The 20,983-nt window shown below is 44.7% G+C and overlaps 2 protein-coding genes and 1 long non-coding RNA gene across 6 annotated transcripts in view; 1 reads left to right on the top strand and 2 right to left on the bottom strand.

The window, feature by feature from the left end:
- Positions 1–2,767: 2,767 nt before the first annotated feature.
- LOC142583243 (uncharacterized) overlaps positions 2,768–20,983 on the bottom strand; it is a 146,543-nt gene continuing 128,327 nt past the window's right edge. Inside the window, exons 7-8 of the mRNA XM_075693631.1 lie at positions 7,187–7,341; positions 2,768–3,647 (exon numbers count right to left, since the gene is read on the bottom strand). Coding sequence (XP_075549746.1) covers positions 3,489–3,647; positions 7,187–7,341 — 314 coding nt within the window. The 3' untranslated portion in view covers positions 2,768–3,488. The remainder of the gene's footprint in view (positions 3,648–7,186; positions 7,342–20,983) is intronic.
- LOC142583244 (uncharacterized) lies at positions 12,094–16,316 on the top strand. Of its 3 annotated transcripts, XM_075693634.1 has the most exons (5): positions 12,095–12,383; positions 12,465–12,593; positions 12,905–13,000; positions 13,569–13,628; positions 13,686–16,316. In XM_075693634.1, exons 3-5 carry the CDS (start codon positions 12,947–12,949, stop codon positions 13,743–13,745), a joined length of 174 nt encoding a protein of 57 aa, XP_075549749.1. In that variant the 5' UTR covers positions 12,095–12,383; positions 12,465–12,593; positions 12,905–12,946; the 3' UTR covers positions 13,746–16,316. The 3 variants fall into 3 exon arrangements, with proteins under 3 accessions (XP_075549748.1, XP_075549749.1, XP_075549747.1); XM_075693633.1 differs by having other exon boundaries at positions 12,094–12,383; positions 13,569–16,316; XM_075693632.1 differs by lacking the exon at positions 12,095–12,383 and having other exon boundaries at positions 12,391–12,593.
- On the bottom strand, positions 16,051–19,765 carry LOC142583245 (uncharacterized). Of its 2 annotated transcripts, XR_012828580.1 has the most exons (3): positions 19,430–19,741; positions 18,816–18,889; positions 16,051–18,206 (listed from the first exon to the last, which is right to left on the bottom strand). It is a non-coding gene; the product is annotated as an uncharacterized LOC142583245 (long non-coding RNA). The 2 variants fall into 2 exon arrangements; XR_012828579.1 differs by having other exon boundaries at positions 16,051–18,889; positions 19,430–19,765.

Raw genomic sequence — 20,983 nt, forward strand, 5'->3', positions numbered from 1 at the left:
ACAGCTATACTTACCTATACAAAATAAATGTGGTGTACCACATGTGGCCTGTTTCTGTGCCAAAATTTGCTCATTATACAGTCGTTCAATACCGAGGGTGATGAAAAAAATGAAGAATCGAGAAAGTCAAATTAAACGTTGGATACCACGTTAACCTTTTAATGACGGCATGTATCCGTACCAGAACAAAACGTTTATTGCCTCTCTGAATGTGCAAATCACATTGAGAATTAACATAATTAACGACAAGAAAAATATATATTGCGGAAAACTTTTTTCAGCAGTAGGCGGGAAAGGCCTGGCAGAAAGCTGAAAATCGGCTTCACCCCAAGCCAGCTATGGCTTTTTTTTGAACTTGTACGGAGAGCTCTCGTCATGTGTAAACCATATGTGTATACTTCATTTGCTTTACAGCTCGTGTGGAACACCAACGCAGCGGGATATCTTGCAACTGTCTCTCCTCTGATGGTGCCTTAAAGAAAGAGTAACGTGCTAAACCTCTTCACTTTCGTCTTGTGTGAACCAACAAATGAAACTTGCTGCTTATCACTCAGTGCTGGCCGAAAACCTTTAGGTAAACGCTTCGTACTAAATACCAAAACGTAGCAAGAGTATTTTTTTCCTGTGATGTTGCTTGTGCGTAATCGTCGTCAATAAATTATTAGCTTCTGTCTGCGGCTATAAGGACGCATTTTATTCACTCGATTATTTTTGAGCCTGATTCGGATCTCTAGAAAAACTTCATGTCTCGACGTGAGTACGTCCGAGGGTGTCAGCTGGATGGTGACGACCTCGTTGAACGGTGCGTCAGGTCGGCGCATCGGTGTCGTGACTACTTGCCTGATGTCCTTGTCTATTTCTCTCCACCCGCAAGGTGGAGCGAAATAATTATTCAAGGAAAAATGAGGCATCCACCCAATCGCAGCAACTGCTACAAAGGAAGCCTATACGTGTTCCTCGAAAGAAATGCCCTGCGGTTGAAGAAAAATTCGTCCTGGTCCGGGACTCGAACCCGGGACTACTGCCTTTCCGAGGCAGCCGTTATACCATCTGAGCTAACCAGGCGGCTAGCAGACAGCAGGGGGAAGTCGAATTTGTCAACAACTCGAAGCAAAGGCAGGAGTTTGACGTGATAGTTCTGCGGAAACCCGAAAGGTGGAGAGAAGTAATTAATCAAGGGAAAATGAGACATCCCCCCAATCGTAGCAACTGCTACAAAGGACTTCTTCAACTGCGAGGCTTTTCTTTTGAGGAACCCGTATGGTTTTCCTTTGTAGCAGTTACACTTCCTTGCTTTGTCGTTTCTTTATTAGATCCTTTGTTAGTTGGGAGAGCTTACCTACTGGTGACCTTGGTGTCTTAGCTCCCACTTCAGTTGCTGCTACTCGATGCCTCTCCTGTGTAAACAAAAGCGCCTTCATCGCCATTTGACCTCCTGGTCCAAATTACCTTCGACCAGAAGCTGTAGACCTTAGAGCAGGACAAGGTCACTGCCCGGAAATCAAAGCTAGCCAGCAGAACCTCAGTGCGGACACGTTCAGCTTGATCTCAGCTAAACAGCGGTTTGCCAACTGCCTAAACCAGGTAAACTTCTGTGTGGAAGCTATTTTGAAAAAAAAATGCTTATAGACTGGCCCCAACAGGTAATGTCACCCAACAATACCATACCGTTAAATCCTTAAAGAAACAGGCTTGGATAGGAAAAGTTGCGTCGTGAGAGACTGAAGCCTGCTGTAGAAACTTATGCCGAACGTTTAGAGACTTTGATGAAAGCTGGGGGCAGCCCCGTGTACTAAGACAAAAACTTTGGTCTTACCTGAGGTTTTTGAGGAAATATTGTGAAATCATTTTTAGTATAATAGAGTACTGCCAAGCAAAGTATGAAAGGGAAACCACGTTACAGTATTTATGGCGCACACTGTAGTGTCTGGTAAAAAAAAAATTATAGTGGTCACGTGGCCTTCTCAGTATTCATGTTTTGTGTGCTCTTGTGCATTGGTAGGTTGTTTCGGTTTCTGTTTGGACAATAATGTAGAATATTCACGCATTCCTGAAATTATGTTCAGCATAGTGTCGTCTCAGTCGTAACTCGCTGGTGAGACGAAATTTTAACAAGCACCTAGCCTCGAGCTTGTCCTGCAAGCTATGTTGTCTTGCAGGTGTCACAAGAGCTATCAAGCTCCACGAATTTATTTACATTCTTTGTTTTGTCAGCCACAGCTTTGGGCTCTTTTGCATGCCTCCCCGGATCCCGGGACTTGGGGAGTGCAGGATCTCAGGCACTTATTCTAGGCTATGAAAGGGCTCATGCATTCTTCCCGACAACTCCTGTATACTTCGCATTTTCACATGAAAATATAACATCGTAATAATGGCTTCCCGAGTAGAGTGGGTCAACTGCGCTTAAATTGTTTAGGCTAGCATTCGTCAAGTCACCGTGGTGCTTCAATCATATGCAGCAATTTTTTTTTTTCGCGTGTTGCCCAGGCGCCTTTTTCTGTTCTTTCTTTTTTGCTAAGGAAACGTAATTGGAGATATATTCTTGTCTTCCTTAGATTTCTTGTACGGTTGACTTTCCAGCTAGCAAAAACTTGTGTATAGATTTAGATCTGCACCATTTGTGAGACCTTGGGAGCTTGACGTGTATAGAAGCAGTCATCATCATTGCACATAGTTCATCCCTCCATTGTAGCGCAGTGGTTGTGGCGTTCTGTTTATTGAGCGCAAGATGGCGGTTTGGGTTCGCGGCTCTTTGGACAGCATTCCGAATGCTAGTGTACACCGTGCCTTGAAGGGCAAGTTAAAGAACCCCAGGTGAGAAAAAATAATCCGATAACAGCCACTTTTGTTCTTTTCTTTCCTCCTACGTCAGTACTCGGTTCGTTATGACAGGCTCACCGTATGGAGACATCCTTGAATTTTGTGCGGCATATTTCCTTTATTATATTAGGGTCATTACTTACGTTGTCCGTTGCTTAACTTATCAAGACACATTGCGGGCGTATTACTTACAGCTTTGTGCGCATCCGACTGCATGGTTGAGGCATGGAGCGTCACTGTGGAACTCTGCGTGTCACAGCACGATGACAGCAGGTGTGCTTTGCAAAATTAATACAAATGCGAAGCAGTTTTTTTCTGCGCAGCATCGCACACGCTGCCACACACTTCACAGAGCCATTCACCATAGTCATCGCAAGTGATCTGCGTAATGTAACGAGATAAAAAATAAACGGCACGCGGTGCATTGCGTTCTGACTTGTATACGCGTAGGACAGTCTGGTCCACAACGCCTCTTGGGTGACGCAAAACAAACTTGAAGTGCGCGTGTCTCTGCACAACGTAAACTTGTCCATTCAACGTTGCAGATCAGGGATGATGTCAGACCTTGTCCCACGGCGCGCCACGGAGCAGTTGCTTCCACATGGAAGGCGATTGGTGATGCAGTAAGACTGTGAGATGACCACGACTGCCGTGTTTGTTGGGCAGGGTCAAGTGGTGCTCTTGATGATCCAGTCCTTGAACCGTGATATTCGGGTGCAGACGCCCGGCAGGTTGGGCTCGGCGCATCCGATGCCCCACGATATGATGCCTGCCAGAAACCATCGGCCGTCCTTGGCTTGTATCTGGAGAGGACCTCCGGAATCTCCCTGGAAAACCGCCCAGAAGAGGACAATGTAGCCACGAGTACCAGAAGGCCCTACAATATATCAAGGTTTTATAATATTACTAGAGGTGCCTCTGACGCTACAGTCATGCCATTGTAAATCAGGGATATCGCAGAGGTATTTGCTTTTTTAATGATTTGGAACCGCTTCGTCCTATTCCTCATAGAGGTTAAAATGGGTTGTGTACTTAGCGTTGCAGCGTTTTTTTTAGAGCACCGAAGTGTTTTGCGTTCACTATTCTTGTCGCGCAATTTCCAGCTTTAATGAAGAAATAACCTTACTGAGCGTCGCTGAGTGTCACTAAATCTATATGACATCATCACACAACAGTCGTATGTGCATACAATTTTTGATAACGTCTACCATTATTTCTAACGCGACAGCGTTAAAATAATGGTAGCCCCGACAGCCCCGTGTGGCAGAAAATCCGGTGTTGGCGTTGGTAGAGTTGTCCGTGAGCGAAAATTTCCGCATATATTTAGGTGTATGTATGTGCTACGCCTTGCTATATGGCACGCGGTATATGCGGCTTATATTGCCACACCAGTATATCACTAAAGTTGTTCATACCTTGTCTTACATTCTTGACAAAATTATTCCTCGGAAGTTTGAGTATGACAGCCCACAAACAAATGCCATGAAACAAAACACCGACAGCACATGCCTTTTATGTTAAACTTTTTCAGACGTAAATATTGAAAGTGAGACACAATAATAGAAACCTGAAAATGATATAATTTTTTCGTGGCGCGGCTGTGCACATACCTCCGGGACCAGCCCACGCAAGAGGCCACATTTCTACCGAACGCTGGCTTTCGTGCATAGGATTCGCCGCCAGCGTTTTCTGGTAAAAAATACCGTTACATAAGCTGCAGTTGCCGAGAAGCGTAAAAAACAGTCTGGAATCTTTGAATGCTATCGAGTTCCACTCTTAAAGGCGAAGCTTAAGCGTCCTCGAAGTTTTTCTCTGTGATGTTCTGGAAATAGTCAAATGGCTCGAATTTGAGGCTTAATACGTCACTAATTATCGTCGCAGAAGCAATTTCGCTGATAACTTCCTTTCATGACAGTTAGTAAAGAAATACCAAAAGAAATGAAATTGCGGGGTTTTACGTGCCAAAACCACGATCCCATTATGAGGCACGCGGGGGGACTCCGGAATAATCTGGACCACCTGCGGTTCTTTAACGTGCACCTAAATCTAAGTACACGGCTGCTTGCGCATTTCTCCCTCATCGCAGTGTGGCTGCCGTGGTCGGGGTTTGATCCCGCGACCTCGTGCTTAGCAGCCCAATACCATAGCCACTAAGCAACCACGGCGGATCAAGGACCTAAAAATAACTATACACAGCGAAGGTTGTTTAGACTAATCCATGTGACAGTCGTAATTCTCGTGCTGTCTCAACCGCGTAACAGTGTCACATGGTAAGACCAGCGCCAGATTTTTTGAAGTAATTCTATCATTGACAGTGCCTTATAACACATATTTGGCAAGACAGCTGAATTGAGATAACATATCCACAGTTCTATTTGATAACATTGATTCTGCGCAGAAATGGCGTAGAAGCGGGTGGCTTTCTCAAATGGAGATGCGAATTCCACGCCTAGTAGATAGTGCTACTTCACAAAACAAAGACTTATGTCAGTGTGGTTCAATCCTCTGAACAAGCTGATTGACGCAAGATGACTATCCTATATGTGCCGACCAGTTACAGCTATACTTACATGTACAAAATAAATGTGGTGTGCCACATGTGGCCTGTTTCTGTGCCAAAACTTGCGTATTAGACAGCATTTCATATTTCGAGTCCTCTCAACAACCTCACCAACGTTTTTTTTGTATGTAGGTATCACTGACACAAACATACAAATTAAGCTTGAGGGGTGTCGAGGTGGTGTATGAGCTTGCTTTGGTTTCGGGAAGCATTTATTGCCTGCTCACATCATGTTTAACATTATTTTCAGTGGGATTAATAATAATCCATGTGATGCAATGGGTCAGCGACGCACATATCATTGTGCGCCTTGTTTATGCGATGAAAGCCGTTTGCAATCTCTTCATCGGAAACATGCTAATGAGCTTGACCGTTATGCGAAAAGTTGAAATCTGCGATGAAGTTGCTTAGCGATCTTCGTAGGTACTCCATAATCATATTGGACTACGCGCAGTAAAATTCAACAATTTCGGAGCAAGGTTTTTCGTTCATCATTGTGCGCGCGATAGGAAGTGTTTGTTATTGTTCAATGTCTACGAACAAGCATCATGGTTCTGCCATGTTCGAAGGTTTCTTGAAGTGGACGCGTTTGCTGCAATTCACTGGCCTAGACAAAACAAGATCTACAAATATATATAGCACGCCGGGTATAGAAAGTCATGCATGATTTTATAGAGCATTCAATAACATCCTTTTATGTCCTTTCTTTTTTGCGAATGTCAGGAAGCTTGCAAAGTATATGTAAATGAATTACAGAACTGAATCAGAGAAAAGGGGTCTGCCACCATTAACATACGCTGCAATGAAGTCAGGTGGGGTCTTCCTGTGTAGAACCGTATCGTATTTGTTTCTTGCTTTAGTATTGTCGCTGCAGGTTACTTGCATATCATTGTATTGTTTGTAACCACGCGTGGATGGTTTCCTAACTATTAAGCGCCAAGTTATTGAGAATAATGAATTTACTCTCTTTTGCTCGTGAGTGTGAACCAAATGTGGTGTACCATTCGGCATTCGGCACTGGTTTACAAATTCATGCGAAGCAGTGACGACCGTTACGTATAACATTTTCTGTCGTTCTTGTTTGGTGCTTCCCTTGTGCTTTCTATCGCTCATGACCACAAGTTGCCAAAAATGTCATTGCAGTTTCTCCACAATGCAGAGCTGGCAGCTCTTCTTTCAGTTTCTTTCCCATTATGAAATGATCCATTATTTTAGAATAAAAAGAAAATGCATTTTTGAATACGCTTGGTTTATGCGCCGGAAGATAAGTCACTGTTGCTTTGCGGCTGCCCCTACTAGCATTGCTGAAATTCTAGGGTGGCTGCACATAAAGTAGCATTCAGCGAACAACGCAATTTTTACGTAACCCAGCATTAAGAATGGTCAAAAGAGCAATTACCTTAAAGAACACCAACGGGAAAAAGTGGAAAAGCTGTGTCATTCTTTTTTCGTGTTATCGTTTATGCCGAATAGCTGTTTCTTGTTTTATTCTTCTTTCACAATACATAATACAATACGTGTAATACGTACCAATCAGGTCCGAATTTTCTGCATTAATACCTTAATCGTAAATTTCTGAAACTTTGACATCCGGCCACGTAAAAAGAGATGCATGGCAGAATTATTAAATGATTTCTTGGAATTACACGCCACGGCTGTCCAAATAATGAGCGCCTGTAAAACAGCCAAGCAGCGCTAACATTTCTTCCGCCTGTCGTACCATTTGCAGTGCTTTGTGTCGGGCTGCAAATGTGCGTAACAGTCTAAAGAACCAAGACGTCAGTCTGCACGACGACGAACACTCGCCTGGCAAGAGTCCCTGCCGCCTTCTTCGAAGCCAGCACACATGAAGATGTTGGGTATGTACTCGTGCCTTCCCGCTGCCAGGAACATGTTCTTGCACTTTTCGTTGCTCACGATGGGTACCTTGACCTGTTGTAACACGGACGGCAGCACTCCACCTGCGAAAGCAATTCAGGAGGCTCTGCAAACACGGCAAGGCAATGACCCACAAAACTAAAAGTAGAGCTCATCGGTCTAAAAATCACTGTGAAATCAACTTACGATAGAATGGGACGCGATGAATGACGCCACGTATCAATTTTTGCCCTGCAATCGTTGTGATGTAAAACCACGCATAGGTTGTATCCAGTGTGTGGTACACCCTAAAGAATCAAGATGCTACTCTGCAAGACCTGCAAGACGATTAAAACTCGCCTGCCAGGAGTCTCTGCCGCTTCTCCGAAGCCAGCGCTGGTTATATTCACTTCTCAGCACACGCTGGGGTTTCTTAAAGCATTCTTTATTGACGCGATCAAAGATAATGCCAGCTACTCTCTTTCTTATGAGAAACATAAATATATCCAACAGAGCACTATACAAAAGTAATAGAAGCACACAATGTGATACACTCATAACAAATCGAGTACGAAACGCTACGAGATAGAATGAAATACAGAATAAAGTCTCACAAACACTAGACATGCCTAAACTATTAGCTGCTAAAAGAGCAGAATTGACGCATAGGACCGCTTCAACATGAAAATGAATGGCATCATAGATGTCGCTCTCCCCAGAGAAATATGTAACCCTACATTATCGTATTGATCCCCAGCATCAGTTTTTCACAGCAGCGAGTGCATGTTCAAGAATAGCTGTTACCAACAAGCCAAATAACTTATTTTTGCTCACTGCTTTCGATAAACCCTCAATAAATTGAAAAACAGCCGGCTTCTTGGTTCAAAGTACCTTCGGCACATCCTTATCTGTGTTGCCACATTCGCAATTCTTTTCTGATAACGTCCGGTTTATTGGCGATACCATTTCAGACGAGAGGCATCAACCGCATTCGCCATCATACGTGGTAATCAGAAATCACCGTCGTGTCGTCGTTGTCACCTGTATACACAGTAAGAAACTTATACCCTTAAACGTTCTTGTTTATCCCACGGCTTACACACGAAAGGGTTAAAGCTGTAACAAACTTATGGTGCACAGAAGCAACCGTAAACGACGCCTGAGGTGACGGAAGCCGTAGTTGAAAGCTGTGTACTAATTCCGACCACGTGGTACATATTAAATATCTGAGGCTAGAATTTGACAGCGATAGCTATAAAAAATGTATTTAATGCAGTTTCAGTGTCTTCCGTCGCAGCTATCATCACGTTTACTTGCCAAAAAAAGTCGCCAATACAGAAACGTTCGTTTGTCACTATCAGTGATTCTTTCTTGCTAACAACAAGGGTGTTAGCCGCTTGACAAACCAGCACCCTTAAAGGTGCTAACATTTTTACTAAGTAGGGAAGTCGGGGTGTTGAACACTGTTCTTTCAGAGTATCCTTGACTCACTATAGAGCGCAAATTTCTCATCGCGGCAGTCCACGTGCTGGACGGGAAGACACGGTGTTCCACGCAAGCACATTGCGGGAGTTCAGGAGGGAGCCGTCGCGTTGTCTGCGACTGTTCTTAACTGATTTGGATTGAACTTGCGAAAGGCAACGTTTAGCAGCCCAATTTCATAGCGTTACGTCACGGGATTGGGAGAGCCGGCATGCCATCCTGGATGCCTCAGAAGCTGCGGACTTGCGGCTTGTTCTGTATCACTGTGCGCGTCATACTGTTCACATGTCTGTTCACTGCACTTCTGAGTGATGACGCTCAATGGGTCCTACAGGTCCACAACTCAATGTCAGCCAGCGCCCAAAACTATCTTCTCTGGGGGTAACACGGAGCGTACTTTAGTGTGAAACATTCTATTCTTTGATTGTGGAGAGCCAATCCTCTTTGTGCTATTCTTTGCTGCCCTCGCCATGTATTGCAATGTCACGTCAATTCATGAAGATCAAGCGCGGCTATTAATCTGAAATATAGTGGAAAAAATACAGGTCTCTTCACAGACTAGCCGTTCCCGGCGAAAAGAAGTCGCTTTCAAGCAGAGCATTGTTAGTTACGTTTCCGTAACTTGTATTTTGTATTTGTATTTATCGAGGTTTCTCCATATGACCGACGAAGGATCTGCTCTCTTTGTACCCGTTTAAGGTTGCGGGAACACTACATAAAAATGCAGCTCTTGCTCCACTGTATAGCCGCAGTCCTTCAGTGTTGCCAAGAAAGGGGTCATGCAACAAGTGGTCGTCACATTTATTGTCTTCGAATGACACGAAACGCTATCTGATTTCTGTCAGAAGAGCGTCGAGAAGTTCCTTCTAACGGCCAAGAAAGTTCATCTTCATGCCCCAGAATGACTGTAGACCGGGAAGAATGCGCCAGAATGTTATGGCTTAGGGCAGCTAGCTGCTTTTGCGGTTACAGTTTCCCCCATGCCAGCTTCACATCAGCGCACTCTTCACAGAATTGCGATGGTTTTACGCATTCGGCAAGCGTGAACCTCGCGGTCAACTTGGGCCCAAGAATAGAAGGTACAATTGGGCTCGCAGTCATGTTTCGCAAAGTTCGCTTGGTAGGAGTCTATGGTAACATTCCGCTTACCACTGCCGGGAATGAGCGTTGTCCGCACCAAAAGTATCGTTAGTACCGACGTAGGGGCTGTGTGGCGCGTGTGAAATTTCGCGCGCGTGAGTGGAGTGTGGCGCCAATCTCTTAGCTGGAACTGTCTAATGGACATGGAACTAGTTGTATTGTAACCTGCGTCTGCTGCTTACCGTTCTTTCGAAGTTTGGAAGTGGTGACAATGCTTAAGCTGTGCGGCTCGCAGCACAACGGGTGGTGTTTGTCTGAGTTCATTCTGTGCTTACGGTGGGGGTGCGCGTACTTCGAGACTTAACGACACCCGGTCTGATGCTTCTCGTGCCGCTTTATGGTCGCCGCCCTTTGCATTCGCAGCGCGCGGCTCTACGAAAATAGACGGACACACTGCCTAGGCAGTGCCTCCTAAGACATGTCCCTTCTGAGACCACGCTTCACAGTGCTAGGCACAGGCGTGTGGCGGCAACGTAGCAAAGTCCACGTGTTCACAACGTCCACCCGTGTCAACGGCTTACACGGCGTGTGTGCGGGTGCGACGACGCCATGCGCGCCGCGAGTACTCGCTCCGAACAACAACAGTTGAAGGGGAAAGCCGGGCGAAGCACGCGTTTCGACAAAGGCCGCGACGACGACACCTATTGCCGACGATTGTCAATTCGCGCGGCGGGCTCTAAGCGGTAGGATCACGAACCCTTAAGCGGGTCGTAGAACAATGAAAAGAGGGGCGCTCAAGGCGCCGAAAGTCAGTCGAAGGCGCCGAGGTCAAGCGGTTGGCATCGCTATACGGCGCACCAAACTGCACGAAAGACGGCGACTTGCAGCCTGCAGACAATGAAAAACTATTCGACTTGAAACTTCAAAGGCCAGACCGACTGAGAATGGCAAACGGTGCGCAAGTTTCGTCAATCGTAGCACTTTGGAGGAATGGTTTAACTGATGGCTGCGGCAGTTTTTTTTTTTTTCACGGAGAAGAAGGGAGAAGCTGTTAGACATCAAGGAAGCCGCAGAGACGTCAATGAACCGCGTGACAAGCGCCATACCTACAGAACGTTTCCCTTAGAGTCTCTCGCTGTTTCGTTTTCGGAAGGCAGTGAGGCAGCCATTCATCCGCGTCTGAGGTGGATTCCGGGGGATCAACATAAGGAGAATGGGATTCCGAAGTGGGTGGGGGGGCGCACATTTTACCCACGAGGCGGCTTTGCCGCGGCGGGCCGCTCAGATACGCCGGTGGGACGACGGCTTTGCTGGTTGAACATTGCCCCCAAAAGAAAAAAAAGAAAAAGAGGAAAGGAAGTCGGAACATTGTCTAAATGGTAGAGACACACGATACCGTAGGGAAATTGTTGCCGTCGTAAATAAATTACGTGGAACTATTAACAGAACGCGACGTTGAGCTGTAGCTGGTTCATGCTTGAATTGTGATTCTGGCACAACGAAAACTAAGTGGAAAAGAAGAAGGGACAGAAAGAGCGCCAAATGTTTCTTCGCTTGGACAGGCGTATTCGTTAACGAAGCATACTATAAATTCATTGTTGTACGTATAAATTCGATAACGTTCCTTCTTTTTGGTTTGATCCTGTTGAGTACAATGTTCCGAGGAGGAGGACGAAATAAAGACAGAATGCAGGGGTGTTAACCAGAAATGCGTCTGGTTGGCTGCCCTACTCTGGGGGACGGGAAACAGGGAATAGAGAGATAAGATAGAGAGAGAGGGAGGGAGAGGAAAGCCGCCGTGAGCTCGCGCACGCACGCGGAATGCCTGAGCGGGTCAAAGGCGTTGACATAGACCAGTCGCCCTCAAGAAAGACGAAATTTGCCTCCATAGCTTCGCGGGCTGACGAGCGATGGAGATGGTCTTCAAGAAGCAGCTGCACAGACAACGACCGATAGTCCAGTCGTCTCAATGCGATAGAATGTTTGGCTTTCCGACTGAAATCGGGGACAATGGCACAATATATGCTCGATATTCGGCGTTAGCTTAGTGTCCAGGTGTTTTACATTCTCAGCTAATCTTTGTCAGGATATTTGCAGAGCACAAAAGGAAAACTGGGCAGTTTCACCGGCAGGGCGAAGCACTGAAAGTCATAACAAGGTTTAGCGTTGTTGCGCAGATGCTTCTCAAACAGTGTCTTGAGAAATGGCGGGGTTTAAGTATTGGCGCGACACAGCGTGCTATTCGCGCTTTCCAGAAACGCTAGCGCCGCCGCGCGGATCTTTTCGGAAGCCGGGAGGGGGTGATGGATTTCTCGCTCACGCGGTTTCTGCAGCTGCGTTGGCGTACTTGTGCTCTTCGTTATGGAAGAAAACAGTCGACGAGCGAAGAGCAACCGCATGTGCAGTGTGCCGCAATGCACAAATCGTGCAATTTCCGGAAAAGTGAGCCTGCACCACTTTCCAAAAGATAAAAAACGGAGGAAGTTGTGGGCGATCAAGCTCCGCATCGGGAAGCAAGTGAGCGAAGAAATGGTCGTATGTAGCGATCATTTTAACAAAGACGACTTCTTTTGGGGCCACCTTGGTGAGTAATTGACTGTTGCGATGCTCTCAATGATTTCATTTTATTCTTGTGGTGAGCTGATTGTGAAATTTTGCCTTAAAGACGGGTTGAAGCCCTTACGAAAGCGGCTGAAAAGAAACGCCGTGCCTTCGCAAAAGATCCCTATGCGCTCCCACGAAGCAAGTGTGAGGCCTAGGGTTCCCCGAAGAAAGCCCCCCACAGATTCTCAAGGTAAGTTTAAGTACGCAAGTGTCACCGTTTATTAAATGTTCTGCCTGCACTCGCGCTGTTTCGGTAAATATTCCTCGACGGTGCCTGACGCTGCGTAGTGAGCATTTCACACTAGCGAACGTATTCTGCATCTGTTCTTAGTCGTTCTGTGTGAAAATCAAACAGGCGGTCAATGTGCAAGGCGTTCGCTACTTTTTTTGGCTGTAGTGAAAGTTGTGTACCGATCGGAGGTACTGCGCAAGCGTTTGTGATCTTGTATTTGTTTTGCTTGGTCTTAAAGCATCTCTTCTATTGACCTAACAATGTTGCAGGAAACGAGGGCCAACAGGACGACGTATCTGAAGTCGTCATTAATGAAGATTGCGCATGCGAGCTTCCTGATAATTTGGAAGAAAGTGAATACAATGGTGAGAATTTTTTTTCCGACCTTCGCACCCAAGTTTTGATGATGCATAGGCGTTACCGCATGTTTAAGTTTGCCGTTTCACCAAACAAGGCGAGTCCGGTTGTGCAACTGCAAAGGGCAATATATCGAGAGTGGTATCGCCGAAAGATTTTGGGCACCTAGATAAATACACGTTCTACTATTAAGAGACTAAGGCTTTTCTAATGTCACCTTAGGCAAGTAACCTACTGGAGTGACTCTGATGCAATAGTGTTCTGTGTGTGTGAATGTGTTTTTTTCTATGATCTTTCTCACTTTTTGTGCTTTTCTTTGTAATATTTCGGCACCCCCCTTACCCTTTCACCTGTGCACCAGGTTAGCAAAGTGGATGTTTACCTTCCAGGTAACCTCCCTGCCAACCTCCCCGCCTTTCGCATCTGATACTTTCTCTCTCTGCTCTTGAATTTTAGAGCAAAGGCAAGCCAGTGCAATGCATCTTGTTTTATTTTGCCGTAGGACTGAATACACCGTGTTGTAGGACACTTCACATGGTTTTATGAAGGATTTAGTTCACCATCATTGTATTGCAGACCCACCTGTGCAGGATTGGCTTCCCCCCCTTTCAAGCTCTTGCTCACGAACAACAGCAGGTAACTTTTTGCTTAAAACTGTACCAATTTCGCTCTAAATTTTTTCTTGCGTTACAGAACGAGACGCTGCAAGGGCACTTGTTGAACTTCAAGAGCTGGGCCACACACCTGAGCTAAACAAATCCGTTCAAGTGAACTCACTGGACTTCACACAAAAATTTAGGATTTCGGACGTGCTTCTTTCTGATGCTCACCTAAACACTTTGACTGGCGTACCTTCTCATGCACTTCTAAACAAGATTGTTTCACTCGTAGAGAAGTATGAGGCGGCAAATAGGATGGAAGCTTCTGTGAGGGACAGAGTTATTTTGGTGTTCATAGTTCTGAAACAGGCTATGTCATTTTCCTGTCTCAGTGTACTTTTTCAATGCAGCATTTCGTCCATACACAGATATTTTGTGCACACACTGCCTCTTGCTGCTGCAGTGCTGAAAGCTGCCATTGAGTGGCCTTCAAAGGAGGAAATTTTAAACAATATGCCTTCGCACTTTAAACAGTATCCGAGAGTGCGAGGTGTTGTAGATTGCACAGAAATCCCAGTTGAAAGATCTCGCTGTGTGAAATGTCAGCTACTGACATATTCACAATACAAGTCGACTTACACTGTAAAATTTCTCATATGTGTAAGTCCAGCTGGCACAATAACATTCATCAGTGAAGCATTTGGTGGACGAGCCTCAGACAAAGCCATTACAGCTGAGTGTGCAATACTGGAGAAGTTCGAGTCATTCACAGATGACATTATGGTCGATAGGGGTTTTTTCATTGATGACTTGTGCACTGCCCGTGCAATTGGCGTAATTCGGCCACCTTTTGCTAAAAAGGACTGCCAGTTTGACCGCAATGATGCCCTTAGGACAGCTGATATTGCTAGGGCACGGGTTCATGTAGAACGAGCAATACAACGAGTTAAAATATTTAAGCTCTTCAACTCAACTCTGTCCTGGGAAATGCTGCCTTATATCAATGAGCTGTTCACAGTTGCGTGTGGGCTAACTAACTTGTGCGCACCAATACTGGCTGATGATAAATTTCAGTAAGCACGCTTGCAAAGCTGACACAATTCATCCTCATCATTGCAATCCTATTTTATGTCCACTGCAGGACGAAGGTCTATCCCTGCGACTTTTCAATTATCCCTGTCCTGTGCCAGCCGATTTCAACTAGTGCCTGCGAATTTCTTAATTTCATCACCCCAGCTATACTTCTCCCGTACTCGACTGAGCTTCCTTTCTCTTCGCACCCATTCTGCAACCCTAATGGTCTACCGGTTTTCTAACCTACGCATTACATGATGTGCCCAGCTCAAATTTTTCTAATAATGTCAATAAGTATATTCGGTATCTTTGTTTGCTCTCTGATCCACACCACTATCTTCCTGTCTCTTAACTATATGCCTAACATTCTTCGTTCCATCGCTCTTTGCGCGTTCCTCAACTTGTTCGCAAGCTTCTTTGTCAGTCTTCACGTTTCTGCCCATATGTTAGCACCGGTAGAATGCGCTGATTGTATACCTTTCTTTTTAATGATAATGGTAAGCTTCCAGCCAGGATCTGGCATGTGCTCCAACCCATTTGTATTCTTTTGCTGCTTTTACTATAACTTCGAGATTGCTGGTGCCATTACCCTGCTTATCTTTTAGTGCATACATCTTGGTTTGACCTACGCCAAGCTTCCTTCACCGATTTCATGCTGCGTCCATCTTTTACGGCTTTTTTCAGTCTTTATCGCGTTATAATTTCGAATCAATTATTTTCGCCTTGTTGATCAGTTTTGACAGTTTCGCAAATTCTATCTTATCTCTTGAGTTGGACACTTTCATTCTTTGTCGCTTCTTTATTAGGTCCTTTGTTACTTGGGAGAGCTTGCCTACTGGTTGCCTTGGTGCCTTGCCTCCCACTTCAATTGCTGCCTCTGAAGCCATCCTCGTAACGGTTTCATTCATTAGCTCTATGTCATCTTCATCTCTGTTCTAAGGCTGCATATTTGTTTGCAACTACCAGCCTGAATTGGTCTGCTTTTACCCTTACTGCATCTAGATTGGCTTGTTTCTTCTTGACCAATTTTAATCTTTCCCTGTTCAAATTGAGGTGAATCCTAGCCCTCACTAACCTATCAGTGTTGATCAGACACATATTGCTATGGTTAACGGAACACAAACTGGCGAATGTTAATGTTACTTTAACAGAACAATCTCTTTTGGTGTATTTTCCACTTAATTTGTGCGACATCATCAGCTGTTCAATTATACATACTGTCTATAGTATGCGCTGTTGGGTCAAATAGGCGTGATGGTTATTTTTTTTTTATTTTTTCATCACTTTGTCGTGTACATTGCAATGTGTGACTAAGTACAGCTGTGAACTTGTGGGCATTGCAACCACAAAGACGTGAAGAATGTGAACCGAGAGCAGGTGGCAAATATACGAGCATGCGAGAGCCTCGCATGTGGCATACATTTATTTGCAGACAACCTATACAAATGGAAGTGATGTGTACACATTCAGTTAAGAGACATATGAAAGTTGAGAGGAGGGCGAATATCAACATTTTCTAACAAATAGTAAATATTGAATATCACATAGCAAAACGCAGACACACATTTACAGGAGGAATGTTTATTGTGGTATGTTTATAGGTGTGATACGTGTACTGACAAGTAAAAAAAAAAAGCAGCCAAGTATATCAGGTACAAAGGACCAGTTATAAACACAGAAGCACTAATTTTCAAGTAAAAAACTACTTGTATTCGCTCAAGTACTTTAGAGTGACTGCAAACAAGCTCTTCAGGAATTATGAGCTGCTGTGTGACTAGCTTTTCGAAGAATGCAAAATAAATAGTTGCTTAAAAAAAGGATCAACAGCTTTCTTCTCTTTTTTGCAACATGTGCACTGTAGACACTTGTAAAGGTGTCATTTGCAGAGAAAACATCACAGGTTGTAGAGTAAAAAATGAAACTCCATGACTAGACATCCAAAAGCACTAAATGACAGAATACAAGCAAAATTTGCAGCTGGCCATTTATGCATATGCTGCAAAACCTAGAACCAAACTTGAACTCCTCATTTTGCTTCTTCGATGCTTCAAAAACTCTTGCCATTTCAGTTCTCACAATTTGCTATACTTTCCTTAGCAGACATTGAACAGTAAATATAATTAACAATTGCTTAATTGCTGCTACATATATTGCAATTCACGGCGGCCGCATTTCGATAGAAGCGAAATGCGAAAGCACCCGTGTACTTAGATTTTCGTGCACGTTAAAGAACCCCAGGTGGTTGAAATTTCCGGAGTCCTCCACTACGGCGTGCCTCGTAATCAGAAAGTGGTTTTGACACGTAAAACCCCATAATTTAATTTTTTAATATATTGCAATTCGTAAATATTACAAAGTACTGAATAGCTTTTCTTCTAAGTATCCCCCCTCCCACTGAATGGAAGTGATCAACAACGAAAAAAACCTATGAACACCAACATACTTTCAAGCCTTGCTAATCTGCACAAGCTTAGGTAGTACCCTTTTGAAGTAGACATACTGCAGCCTGTCTACAAGTGCCTGAATATGCTCGGTGTCTCTCGGCACATGAATGACAAGGCTCTCAACTTTCGAATATACTATAAAATGACACAGATTCATGTTAAGGAGGAGCATGCCCAGTTGAACCTGGGAATAATACTTGTGAGCACGTCTCAATGCATAATTTTCTCCATCACACACAATAAATGCCAGCTTCTTAGCATTTACAAGGTCTTGTATGCTAGAGTGCTTGCCTAGAACAGGACACTTCACTTCCAGCAAGATGTTCGTTCCCCTCTGCTCACTTATTCCATCCGGGCTGTAGCCAAGCCAAGGAACATCTGGAATGACGACGAGTCCCAGCTTGCTCACGCTTTCGTTATGAGTCTTCTCGTACTCTTCAAGTGCAAGAGGCTCGTTGTCTTTTCCATACATTGTGGCTTCATTTCCCTTGAAAGGCTCCCTGCAGTACAGCCTGTCCAGCTTTGCTTCCCAACTGCGTGTACCTCTTTCTTCAAACGTGTAGAGTTCTCTGCAGATGCTTCCAGTAATTCTTTTTTTTCTTTCGCTGTGCCACAGAGTGGATGACTGATCAGTTGTCTCGCGGCATATTTCCCTAGCTTTGGCATAGGAGAGGCACACATTTTGAAGATAGAAACTCTTTTCATTTTCATTGAGATGTTCAAGAGTAAACCTTTTCAGTACTGTTTTTTCACCATCTAGCACCGATTCAAAAAATGAAAATTTTGTGTGCTCTCTCAAGTAGCAACCTTGTGTGAAAATTGTGTCGATGGCGCGGACTATGTTCAAATTGCTAGTGAAAGGGATTGACTTTCTTGCACGAGTTTTGTGTTTTGCCAGTGCAGAATTTGGTACTGCATCGATAAGTTCTTTCCTAATCAGGGCTTGAACATCTTCAGGGACACTTATTGGTTGAAGCTGCTCGACGTGGCAAAACAAACTAATTGGCCTTGGTTTGTAGATGCTGGCGGCACTGGCACGTCCCCACTGTTGTTGCACATCCGTGCATGACAATGCATCCAGGGAAGTGGCACTTGTCCTGTACATCAAAATAAACATACCTTGCTGAAATACTCTGTGTATTGGCTTTTTTCTGCATCTTTCATATGATTCAAGAAAATGTTTCCTAACAGTGTCGCGATGGGGCTAGTTGGAATTCTATGATGCAACTTGGTAGTGCGGAAAAAAAAATGAGACAGACGGGAACCATTTCAGTTTTGAGTTAGCGCTTGTGTACATTGGTTCCATTTTGTTTCATCCTTTGTTTCCGTGTTAGTAAGTTACATCAACAATATTTTACAGCAGATTCAGAATCAAAATCCTACAGTAAACAAATAAAAAAGCCCAGAACGTTTAAAACATTTCTGGGCATTCTGTGGTTATTAATACAGCCTGTGCCCACCTGAAGTGACTGAAGCAACACATACTCAATTGATTGCTGTGTGCATGTTCTTGAAACTCGGTTCCTAGTGCAACAACAAGCCCCAGATGGCATTGAAAAGGCATCATTGCCACTGACTTCTATGTTCGCCTTTTACAATGTGGCTCTTAGTTCGACATAAGGTAAACATATTCACTGTCACTTGATGCACATTACAGGCAAGCCAACTAATGAAAATAAATAAACACATGATGTATAAAGTTTTACCTGTTCAAATATATCAAAGTGGCAAACAAATGTTTGCATTGACCAGAGAGACCGGCCTTGCACGTGCATTCTCCCTGAAAACAATCAAACCAATGTTAAGCACGCAAACGACCTTAAAACCGCGCTAATTATTTACAGGGCAAATGCGTAGGCTCCCACATGCACATTGAATTCTGGAAGCCGAAAACAACACATTGGTGCTTTTATGACACTAGAACGACGAAATTGCGCGTTTAAGCCCGAGAAGTAAGTAAAAAAATAATTGCATTTAACGCGTTGCACTTTGGCGAAATCGCCGTACAGCACGCGAAAACGCTAATCATGCTGGAAACGGGGCGCGCTGGCACACCTCATTGTCTCGCTCATAGCTTCTAAATCGGCACTACTGAAATGTTTCCGTGTTACCTGGCATTTTTAACAAGCATTCCACAAATAAGCCATTGCAGGGAGCCATGAATGCACATAACGTCATCAATGCACACAACGTTTATATTATGCAGCGGCATGAGGGGTACTGCGCTTTGTTTACATCCGAGCGCCACCAATTAACTGCTTGGTGTCAATTCTCGTACATCACGTATATCTTTAAAAAAAACGTAAGGTGAAATACTGACCTTTACGGCGCCGGTTTCATTGCAGACTTGAACTTTTATAGTATGCGGGGGGCCTCTCACGGCGCTTGTCTGCAGGCATAGTGACTCGACCTCGACAGCCGCGCTTGTCGTCGCTCGTATACCGCAGCATATTATATGGCCAGCGTTAAACGCAGCCTCTCCTTCTACAACACATCTCTGCGTTTCCTTTGCAAGATCAAGGATCGCGCTTAGAGATACTAGAGGCCCGTGAGCCGCCTGCACCTGTAGACGCGCACGCTTTCGTGTCGGCTCCATCACCTCTATCCCCGCCATATTGAAACGTTCTCCGCGCCCCCTATAGTCGCTGGAAAGTGCGAATAGGCAACTGCTGCAATGCTGCAGAAACGCGCCCTCAACGCTGCCAGGCGCCTCACAGCATATGTGCAGGAAAGGCTCCTTCAGCCTGTTTCAAATTGCGCTTGAGCGTAGGCGCATGAAAACTGTGCAGCAGGGAAGTGTTTGCGAGCACAACGCTTAACAGCGCAAGGTGGAACGCTACCTTAGCTGCTAAAGAGCCGACTGAGCCAAGCATCAGGGTGCGTTCATTAGGCATCCTCGTTTTTGCAGACAAAAACCGTGCGCGTCGCTCGTGCCTCTAGGGAGCTTCTCGCCCTGCACACACGGGTATCGGACGCACCGTCCACACGGCGACTGCGCGGTGACGTCGGCGACGCGAACGCGTCTGGACATAGAATTGCCGTAAAAATAAAATAAGCCTACGGCCAACAGCGCGCTTAGACATCCGGACGATATGAGGGGCCACGATGAAGACAATTTCGAAATATTGCGGTACGTCCGTCGGCCAAGTCTATGTGTTGCACTGTCTCCACTGCCATGGGGCTTTCCTCACGGACTTCTATGGACACTATATATAGATATAGATGTATGTATATCTATACATACATATGCATTCTCTGCATTCCATGTGCATCCTCTCTATTCCACGCACTCGGCTTTCCGTTCCCCTTTCCAGCTGTATGAGGAGGCAAGGAATGATTTCCTCTAAAGAACAGGAGTTGCACCCATTTTCAATTTGTGAAGGTTGAGAGGTCAGCCTGAAATACGTGCTTCTGACTTGCTAGTGGACGCGGAGGGAAGCGGAAAATGGAAAAGATAAAGACAGAAGAAGTGGATCGTGTTAAAAAGCGAACATGATGACAAAACAAATACATGATGCATTTGCATGAACAAATACAGCATAGTCCAACAATTTAAATGTCAGAACCTTCAGACGAAACAAATAAAGCTTCGTTTCGATTGTACTTAAATAAACTCTCGCAAGTGCTTACCAGCGGCAACCCCGTCCACTACATCCTTATTTAATAGAAGTAGAAACACAAGACTATATTGCTAATCTATATTCGTGTTACTCCTATACTTTGAAACTATAAGAATGGATAAAAATATCCAGCGGAGACATGCGAAATAAACCATGGGAAGAAGCCTGTGCCCTTTAAGATTGTTTGGTTACCAAATACCTTTGTCATGCGGCCTTTGTACACAGGACAGACGCGCCGATGCATTAATTTAACG

This window comes from Dermacentor variabilis, chromosome 5, assembly GCF_050947875.1.
Source record: "Dermacentor variabilis isolate Ectoservices chromosome 5, ASM5094787v1, whole genome shotgun sequence".
In the NCBI taxonomy this organism is placed as follows: Eukaryota; Metazoa; Arthropoda; class Arachnida; order Ixodida; family Ixodidae; genus Dermacentor; species Dermacentor variabilis.